The 10,935-nt window shown below is 40.9% G+C and overlaps 1 protein-coding gene across 1 annotated transcript; it reads right to left on the bottom strand.

The window, feature by feature from the left end:
- Positions 1 to 431: 431 nt before the first annotated feature.
- On the bottom strand, positions 432 to 6,480 carry LOC129823372 (chorion-specific transcription factor GCMb-like). The gene is made up of 5 exons (XM_055882291.1): positions 6,079 to 6,480; positions 5,409 to 5,661; positions 4,328 to 4,440; positions 3,745 to 3,870; positions 432 to 2,342 (listed from the first exon to the last, which is right to left on the bottom strand). Exons 1-5 carry the CDS (start codon positions 6,172 to 6,174, stop codon positions 1,398 to 1,400), a joined length of 1,533 nt encoding a protein of 510 aa, XP_055738266.1. The 5' UTR covers positions 6,175 to 6,480; the 3' UTR covers positions 432 to 1,397.
- Between the last annotated feature and the right edge of the window lie 4,455 nt (positions 6,481 to 10,935).

Here is a 10,935-nt window from a genome sequence, read left to right on the forward strand (position 1 = left end):
TATCAGTCTGTATTCTGTCTGTCTGACAGAGGTACAGTTATGTCGCCTGTCTGCACACAGTTACCCTACAGAGGATCAAATCCCCTCTGGTGTTACCTACTCCTCCACATATGGACAAACTGATTCATGGCTCACACCACCTCTGTCATTACAATAATAGTGAGTAATTTGTTCATCTGGACGTGACATCAGAGGAAAACTCCCCGGCGGAGTCGACGAAATGAAGCGGCGCCGCTTCCCTGCTGATCCGGCCGCGAGGAGAGATACTGTCAGCGGCGTGTGTTACCGGCATTCTCGAAGGGAGGGACAAAGACATCTCTCTCTCTCTCTCTCCCGTCCCTACCCCAAAATGGAGGGGGGCCCTTTCAAAGGGCTGGAGGTGAATGATAATTGGACCAAAACAAAGGCCATAACCACAACATCAGAATGTGTCAAATCTATAGTGGGAGCTCATTGGATTTTAATGTCACATAATTATGTTCAGAGACTATACAGTTCAAGACTGTATCTACAGTTGCACTGGTAGCAAGAGCACATTCATTATGCTTTTGTAGCTCATCCCAATCTATACAACATTTATTCCTGTGCCATAGGAACATAACGTAACACAGACATAATACCTATTCATGTTCTACAAACACAATAAACTGATTTATTTTATTTTATCCAAAGGCAATAATAACGGCAGGTTGGCATTTATTGGGATGACTCGTTTACTGGAGGCAGCTCTGCAGAGTGGTCACTAGCTGGCACAGCCACAAAGTCATACAATCTGATTTTAACCCTAACATTAATCCTAACCACACTGCTATCCCTAGAGTGCAGATACCCATCGACTTCCAGTCGTGAGCTAATACTATTTAGCATTAGCTCACAAAACTACCTCAAACTTCCTTCATACTGGACTCAGAGACATAAAAACGGTATCCACGAGTCAATCTGACTTTGGGGAAGTAGATAAATGGCCTCATTGCCAAAATCCCAAAGTATCCCTTTAAGACTAAAAAGCAATTTTTTTTGTTTTCATGAATGTTTAAGATATTGCTAATTTTGACTTTGCAGCTGCCCATCTGGCAGAAACTGCTCAGTTCTACCTCCAGTGCAAGACTCATGACAATAAAGGTCAACCTGCATAATAACTAATTTGTGGCTATTCCTTATGCATTAATTGCAAATTGGGAAATGTTTTGAATATCCTAGATGACTGTCATCACTAGCAGTCCAAATGCAGTCGAACACCTCAAATATATAAATAACAATAGATATTCACAAACCTGATAAAAGGTGTCAATAAGTCTGTTCCAAGTGTTCTTTCTGACCATTTGTATACAGGGCACAACTATCAAATGTACTCCTCTGTCATATCTCCCTCTTCTCTGCTCTGTTGGTGTGAGCTACTAGTACCCTACTCCGTCATACCTAAGAGGATGAGAAACCCTGTCGGGATAGCTGTTGGACGCGTAGTTGCTGTATCGGTAAGTGTCAAAGTTCTCTGCCCTCTCGATTTTGGCTGGCAGGGTTTCCGGTTGGTACGACAGCGCCGATTTGATGACCCCGGAATCTTCTGGAATCTTTAGATCAGAGTAGGAGGAGGGCGAGGTGTCCTCGAGCAAGGAGCTGCAGTTGGGCAGGCCCTTAACGTCGTACATGTTATCACCGTATTTGACCACGGATGGCTTGGGACAGGGCTGGTAGGACACCTTGGTGGTGGTGGTGATAATGGTCTGCAGGGAGGCGGGCGTGGCTGGCACTGGGCCCGTCAGGGCCCTGCATGGATACTCACTGTTGTAGTAGTGGTGGTTGGCGTTGCCAGGGAGCTGCCCATATTCACCACGCTCCCCGTATGTCCCCTTGCCCAGGATCTGCTTCCAGCCGTGATGCTTGCTGCTGGGCGTGTCGTAGCTGCTGCGGTCATGGCCCGAGAGGGTGCCGGTAGTGTGGGGTGTGGTGGTGCTGGTACCCAGGCCTAAGCTCACCTTGCTGGGCTCAGGGGCCTCTGCATGGTGACTACTGGGGTCCTTGTAGAGGGCTGTGTAGGAGCCAGAGCCTAAATAGCCAGGCACAGCAAAGTCGTAGCTACATGGAGGCCTGGGCATGTACAGACGGTGGTTGGCCGGCTTCTGGAGTGTGGAGGGGGCCTCACCCAGGGTGGCATGGGAGTCGTAGGCAAACTTGTAGGGCTCAGGATTCTGGAAGGGCGGGTACTGCTGGGTCTTGTAGGGCTCAGGGTTCTGGAAGGGGAAGTTGGACTCAGCGATGATGCTGAAGCGGTCAGGGCCCTCCATGCAGGACAGCTGATGCAGGTTGGGGAAAGGAGCACCCAGGTCATGGTATCTCCCAGTCTGAACAAGTAACAGTACACAACAGTACATATTAGTGATAGGCTAGTCAAGTCCACTGCATCTAAGGGAAGAGATGGCATGTGTGTATTTTTGTAAATTCTTTACTTTCAATCTCCTTGTAGGTGCACAGGGCTTACACAGAATGCAAAGGCAACAGTGGCAAGACAAATCTTCCTATAGGAAAACAATTGAGAGGAACCATCCACATCTGGCTAAGCAGGTAGACATAATTCAGAGTACATACAGTTGAAGTCTGAAGTTTACATGCACCTTAGCCAAATACATTTAAACTCAGTTTTTCACAATTCTGACATTTAATCCTAGTAAAAAAATCCCTGTTTTAGGTCAGTTAGGATCACCACTTTATTTTAAGAATGTCAAATGTCACAATAATAGTAGAATGAATGATTTATTTCAGCTTTTATTTCTTTCATCACATTCCCAGTTGGTCAGAAGGTTACATACACTCAATTAGTATTTGGTAGCATTGCCTTTAAAATGTTTAACTTGGGTCAAACGTTTCGGGAAGCCTTCCACAAGCTTCCCACAATAAGTTGGGTGAATTTTGGCCCATTCCTCCTGACAAAGCTGGTGTATCTGAGTCAGGTTTGTAGGCCTGCTTGCTCGCACATGCTTTTTTAGTTCTGACCACAAATGTTCTATAGGATTGAGGTCAGGGATTTGTGATGGCCACTCCAATACCTTGACTTTGTGGTCCTTAAGCCATTTTGACACAACTTTGGAAGTATGCTTGGGGTCATTGTCCATTTGGAAGACCCATTTGCTACCGAGCTTTAACTTCCTGACTGATGTCTTGAGATGCTTCAATATATCCACATAATTTTCCTTCCTCGTGATGCCATCTATTTTGTGAAGTTCACCAGTCCCTCCTGCAGCAAAGCACCCCCACAACATGATGTTGCCCCCCCCCCCCCCCCGACCCCCCCCGTGCTTCAAGGTTGGGATGGTGTTCTTCGGCTTGCAAGCATCCCCCTTTTTCCTCCAAACATAACGATGGTCATTATGGCCAAACAGTTCTATTTTTGTTTCATCAGACCAGAGGAAATTTCTCCAAGAAGTACAATCTTTGTCCACATGTGCAGTTGCAAACCGTAGTCTGGCTTTTTTATGGCGTTTTTGGAGCCGTGGCTTCTTCCTTGCTGAGCAGCCTTTCAGGTTATGTGGATAGAGGACTCGTTTTACTGTGGATATAGATACTTCTGTATCTTTAAAAATGACTTGTGTCATGCACAATGTAGATGTCCTAACCGACTTGCCAAAACTATAGTTTGTTAATGAGACATTTGTAGAGTGGTTGAAAAACGAGTTAGTGACTCCAACCTAAGTGTATGTAAACTTCCGACTTCAAATGTATGTGACCATGGAGGGTAAATGTTCTTACATCTGACTCTACCAGCCTCCTCTTCTGGGAAAAGTGTGGAGAGGACATTTTCCTCTTCACTGCACTTCTCCGGGCTTCCGTCTCAGACTTACTCTCAGGTCTGGCATGGTCATGGACTCCCTTGGCCTGCAATCACATCAACACATACTACGATTGTTACTTTCTTGAAATAATTTAGAAAATCTTTGGTCACACACTTGGATTTTTTTTGCACCGAAGCTCATAACCAAAAAAACGGTGTGTCTTTTTTTCTACTTTATCGTGAATTCAAATTATTTGCCTTCAGATATTATTAATCAAGCATCAAATTTATGAACTCACGCTAATTGCTAATTCATTGTCAATTTTTCTTTAAACTGAAACCTTAACACTTTACTTGAAGGTTTGCTTATAAACCAATAAACATCTATAGTCTGTTAACCATCACATGAAGTAAGTAGAAAACAGCTATTGTACATGGTCTTCGTAGGTAATAAATGCTTTATATATGATGATCAACAAACAGGTTATTAATGGTTTATGAGGAAAGAAGACCGTTAAATAAAGTGTTACCAGAATCTGTTGAGAATATGAGCCCACACACCTGGAAGAATATGACTTTTCCATCTATTCTCCAGAAGTTGGTGACGGGGTAGCCACTGTGTCCTCTACATGGCATCAGCTCCAGGGCAGAGTTACAGCTGGGGCACAGCTTCTCTGGAGAAAAAACACCAGTACACACAACCACACCGTTTTAAACAACCACACCGTTTTAAACAACCACACCGTTTTAAACAACCACACCGTTTTAAACAAACACACCGTTTTAAACAAACACACCGTTTTAAACAACCACACTGTTTTAAACAAGGCCATATTACAATTTATTCACTCCAGAAGAAATGCTTCATTTGATTTTGCATTTGGCTTCCCTCTGGGCTGATAGTATAAAAGCAACTTTTGTATTCAGGTATTGTACATTTATTTATTAACTATTATACTTTTCTGGATGTGAGAGGAAGATCATAGTGTGGGGAGTGGTCACAAGTGAAACAATGATTTAAGGAAATTATTTATTTATTTATTATAAAAAATTACAAAATAAACATTATTTTCAATTAAAACGTGTATTTTTTTCAGTCAGACCAACAATATTGTTTCATTGAAGTTGTTTAACTAGGTGTTCTGTATATAAAGCTGTGTATTATGTTATTATGATCATTATAGTCTGAGCACATGAAGAACCGAATTGCTTTTTCAAAACACAACCAATAATTCTTTCCATACATTTTGGCTGCTCCTGTGGGCTATTCTCGACTTTAGCCAACTTCGTTTTTATTACTACCACATAAGTGAGGATATTATTATTATGATGAAGCACAAAGTGTCACATTTTCTATAGTGTGTCAAGGTGCTGACTGAATGAAGGAGTCACATGAAGCCTACCAAGTGTTTAGACCAGATGAAAAGTTGAATATCTCGTTCCAGAGTGGGGTTATATTGTCAACAACAGTCTACGTCGTCGACAGGCCCAGTAAGTAGGCTATCATTATGAATGATTTGATACAGCATCAACAGCTGCATTGTTAATGTTAAAAAGACATCATGTGTTCATCCTTGTTCCGATGAGACGCGTCGGCAAGTGTACACCGTGCAATACAGATGTGCATAATGCACTTACTCACTTTGTTGTTTTTGTCGTGCTTTGTCGCAAATCGCCGGTCTGAGCTGGAGTTTTCTTCCGTCGGCCAGCGTGCAGTTTCGACCGCAGACTACGACGCCCAGGCAGGACTTCTTGAGAATCTGACAGTTGTGGTTATTGGTGTTCCGCATAGCCCATCCGCTCAGGTGGCGCTGTGCGTTCTTGTCCTCGCCATTGTAGATGTAACGCACATAACCATCCGTCCACTCCTGAAAAGCGTCAAACTGCTTTGTGTCCTGTCAGAATTAGGGGGAAATATACATTCCTTACTTTAAAGTGCTTTCTAAATGGATAATAAGGCTACACACGAAAGGTACAGGCCAATGATTAGAATATACCTGGCTTGCTGCAATACGTTTTGTTTGTGGAGAGACCCGAAGATATGGCCACAAAGCGCAAATGAATATCTGATAGCTGAGTTGTAGAAGCATATTAGGCAAATCATGACAATCTAAGTGCAAACTAATTTATCCTGAACTTTGTATATCTTTAGGCTACAAATTGAAACAATGATTTATTTCGATTCAACCTTGACATATTTTGATTTAATAGAGTATCAAGTGATATATACTTTGGAAATGTAAATATCTATCATTGAATAGCCTATAGTCTAAAGCATAGCGTAAACTGTCATGTGAGAGATTTTGACATACCTGAGGCAATTTTGGGTCGTTGATATCCCACGTTAACTTCATACCGAAGGAACAGACACAGTCCGGGTCATCAAACTGTTCCGAGGACTTTGCCATCTTGTAAGATTCTCTCAATTTGACGATTTTTGAACTTGACTCATAGCAGGAATCATCAATAGGCCTACAGGTAGCGTCCCCTAGCCGCGCACCTTGTATCCCCTGTCTTTTATCGGTCTTAATCCAATGCTCCCTTGCGTCCTAAGTAGTGTTACGCGAAGCCACGGGAGTAGCAAGGTGAATGACGACAGGTTAACGCTGTCTCGTCTATGTAAAGGAGGAGGAGGCAGGACTAGGAAATATGTCTAGCCTCAGCTCTGTTGAGGCTGAGCACTGTGCGCTTTCAGTTCACCTGATCCGTGGCACTGACCTCCACTTATCCTACTGCGTGGCGGTTTCCCCGAGCATTCCTTCCAAGCACTGTGTATGTATGAAACACCAAAAGCAATTAACTATGCTGTAACCTATATCTATCTATGTTGATCTTGAATACACTTAGACGTCATGAAATTACACAAGGCCGCTGACAAACGTTTCTTTATCCCTCGTGGTTCTTGTGTGGGTTTTACGCTTATTTTAATTGTTTTATTAGATTTTCTATTATTATTACTATCTATATTTGTATTATTGTTATTATTAGTAGTAGTAATAGTAGTATTATCACTGCATTGTTGGGAAAGAGCTCCCAAGGTAAGAATTTCACTGTATCGTTTTAAGCCTGTTGTATCCTGTGCACGTGGCGAATAAACGTTGAAACGTTGAAACTGGAAAACAATGGGAATAGGCCTATTTCGATTATGCTTGCAGTTCTGACAGGAAAAGTTTCTGTGTTGTAAATGTCAAACCTGTTGGTTAGGATGAACGATTAGCTCTTAAATCAGCAAACATTTATGTGAGTAATCTGAATGTGAAATAACCACATTCAACGGTTACACAAGTAGCCTACAGTGACAGGTGTCAAGTGATCTATCTAGGATCATTAGGAGTTGTTGTATGTAAACCTTAAGCCGCACTGACGTGTAAACATCAAAACTACCGGGGCTGCACATTAACAACAAACAAAGCATCAGTCCTGCGGCAATGTTAACGAATTTCATGTTTCAGCGGATATATTTTCTTAGGCTACACCCATTTCTTTAAGAATTTACCTTTTTGTTTTATAGTGGAATGTTATTCACTTTTCTTTATTCGGGAATCTGATCAGGCATGGCCATAGTTTGGATTTTTTCCCGACATTATATTACATTTGAAGCATGTCAGGGGTTTGCATGTTTCCATTCGCCAAATTGGCACTGTTACGAGGCTGATCAAAACATAGGCTACGTTACTGTATACGATTTCAAGCAACAACAAAAAATCGATTATTATTTTCCTTCAAGTGAAATCTAAACATATTTGCTGTCCATTATTCATTGAGTACATTCCCTTCTCACAGAAGGCCTAAGTGGTGTAATCATTAGGCTATCGCTTAACAGTTGTTGTTATATTTACCTACAAATGGAAAAGCACACGACACAATATAAATGAATAGATTGTATCTGTCACTGTTTGCAGATCAAACAACCAAGCGTGCCATTTGTTATTGAAGGGCGTTTTTAGCTATTACATTGCATAACCGTAAATAAGGCAGTTTAAGTGAAATATATAATAACTGTGAAAGTTCAATTTTAATTGATCAAAATTCTAATGTTATCAACATCTTTAGATGTTAGTGTTTGTTATTATGTGCAAATGATCGAATGCCTCTACACATATAAAAAAAATCACATTTCCCCCCACAAAAATACTTCGAAAACAATAATGAATTAGAATTGCTGTCTTTAACAAATAGGAATAACAATGATTACAACATTATTTATTTATTTTGATTGATCATGGTCTTGCAGGGGCGTCTTTTCAAGCGGTTCACAAATTAGATTCACCTGTGGCAAAATTGTCCCTATAGCTACACTTGCACACTGCAAATTATGATCGTAAATGTGTTCATTTTTAAACAATGAAATCAAATTCTTTCTTCAATAATTAGAGTGGCCGGAAAACCGGTTCATGATATTGTCGTAAAACATGGTAAATTATCTAAATGTGTTTATATTATTAGCCTATGGGTTTAATTAAACACGAAAAACACCTTAGTGAAAAGGACCCCATTGACGAGACCAACAGTATGAACCAATAGCTAGCCTACAGTATAGTCCTATGTATTGCATCTATATTGATCAAAACCATGCATATTTAACATTTTCTAACATTTCGAAATCATTTTTGGAGGAGGCTTTCGTCAGTAATACTGTTGTAGCCATCACAGCATCACTTCTGAGGGAGAAAGCCTCCAAGTCGTTGGTTAACAGGTTTATTTTCTCACATCCACATATTCATTCAATTACAGTTAACCCTTTGTGGGTATGACATTCTTGCCAGAAGTAGCATAGCCTACTTTCATCAACCTTAGAAAAGCATCTTGGTTCCACGAGAAATCTGTTGAACAGTTCTGTTAGAATTATTTAAAAATGTTCTCTCCCGCTATCTCCTTTTTGTGAATTGCAGGAACTTGATAGAAATGTGTTCAAAAGCGTCACTCAGCTTTTGAGAGCGAGATGATGATGATGATGCATCCTGATAAAGGCTGATGAAGGTTGCTTTACCTGCCTGCCCAGGAAAGGTCTCATTAAGTATCTAACGCAGCAACATTTTTATTTTATTTTATCTAAAAAAAAAACGTATTTGACATTCATACATTTTGTCATCTATTGGGTTCTGTGTCTGTTTGGCTGTATGTTGTCCTGTGTGTTTGTTCATGTCCACGTGTTGATGTGGTTTGAAAGGGCTGTAGAATTCATGAAAATTGAGGAATACAACTGTATGAAGGACCTACCAAGCCTTATTGAGACATCTATGATTTTTTTTCCTGATAAGCATGTGAGGTGTCATTTTGTACATACAGTATGTATATATCATATTTTCTGTAGCTACTACATGTGCCCATCTCATTGATATCACTCTCCCTCCCTCTCTCCCTCCCTACTGCACCTGCTGTCTCGACCTCTGAATGTTTGGCCATGAAAAGCCAACTGACATTTACTCCTGGGTGCTGACCTGTTGCACCCTCTACAACCACTGTAATTATTATTTGACCCTGCTGGTCATCTCTAAATGTTTGAAAATCTTTAAGAACGATCTGGCCTTAATGGCGATGTACTCTTATAATATACACCCAGCACAGCCAGAAGAGGACTGGTCACTCTCTCGGTTTCTTCTAGGTTCCTGCCTTTCTAGTGAGTTTTTCCTAGCCACCGTGCTTCTACATCTTCATTGCTTGCTGTTTGGGGTTTTAAGCTGGGTTTCTGTATTAACACTTTGGGCTTTATAAATACATTTGAATGAATTTGATTGATTTTGGAAATAGGTCACTGTAATTCAGGGTTTCCCAAACTCGGTCCTTGGGAATCCAAGGGGTGCACGTTTGGTTGTTACTCTAGCACTACACAGCTGATTCAAATAATCAACTCATCATCAAGCTTTGATAATTTGAATCAGCTTTGTAATGTTGGGGCAAAAAACCAAAACGTGCCCCTCTTGGGGTCCAGAGGACTGAGTTTGGGAAACGCTGCTGTAATTATATCTACTGCCACGCATGTCCTGGTCATAAGTGTGGTTATTCCAACAGTTTCCAACTTAATCTTTTTTATTGTTACTGTTTGACCTGACGAAGATCCGGTTCCGATCAAACGTTGTCAATAAAGCAGTGAATTGGAAGCTTAAACAGTGTGCGGGACTTCCTGTTCTTCACAAGTGAGGTTCCAGCCTACCTCCTGTACCAGCCTGTGTGTCTGAATATTAAATCAACCCCTAGCCCCTACTCCCTAGGCACTCATGTACATCTGAAAGTATTGGATATGTTTAAGCAAAATATCAATTACTTCACCTTGCCTTATGATAGGCTGGATGGTCTGTTTACCAAAGTGCTTACCTAATGTAATTTCAGATCTGAGGCAGGGCTCTCCAACCCTGTTCCTGGAGAGCTACCGTCCCGTAGGTTTTTGCTACAGGAGGGTAGCTCTCCAAGAACAGGGTTGGAAGAGCCCTGGTCTAGCAACCTGGTCCCAAAGCATTTCTTATTTTTCTGTACATAAATCCAAGAGACTCCATTTAGTATGACATGTTTCGTATGGTATGTATTAATTTGTGTATGTCCATCACCCATTTCATATATGTTACAAATTACAATTCGTATTATATGTTTCGAATTTGCAAAACATACCATATGTTACAAATTTGTGAACGTACAATATGTTACACATTTGTGAACGTACAATATGTTACAAATTTGTGAAATTACAATATGTTACAAATTTGTGAAATTACAATATGTTACAAATTTGTGAAATTACAATATGTTACCAATTCTAGCTAGGTGGCTAGGTTGCTAACGTTAGCTAGCTGGCTAACGTTATCTAGGCTAGGGGTTAGGGTTAAGATTAGGGTTAAATTTAGGAGTTAGGTTAAAGGGTTAAGGTTAGAGTTAGGAGAAGGGTTAGCTGAAAGGGTTGAGGTTATGGTTAGGGGAAGGGTTAGCTAACATGCTAAGTAGTTGCAAAGTAGCTAAAAAGTAGTAAGTCATTTAAATGTTGCTAAAATGCTAAGGTTTTCCATGGTGAGATTCTAACTCGCAACTTTGGGTTGCCAGACAGTCGCGTTATATGCCCACCCATCCAGCCCATTCAACCACCCTGCTTTCCATTTGTCTTAAGTAACCATCTATCTTATGTAACCATACCAAACGTAACATATCATACTAATTTGAGTGTCCCGAATTTACCGTTA

This window comes from Salvelinus fontinalis, chromosome 25 (genome assembly GCF_029448725.1).
Source record: "Salvelinus fontinalis isolate EN_2023a chromosome 25, ASM2944872v1, whole genome shotgun sequence".
Lineage (NCBI taxonomy): Eukaryota > Metazoa > Chordata > Actinopteri > Salmoniformes > Salmonidae > Salvelinus > Salvelinus fontinalis.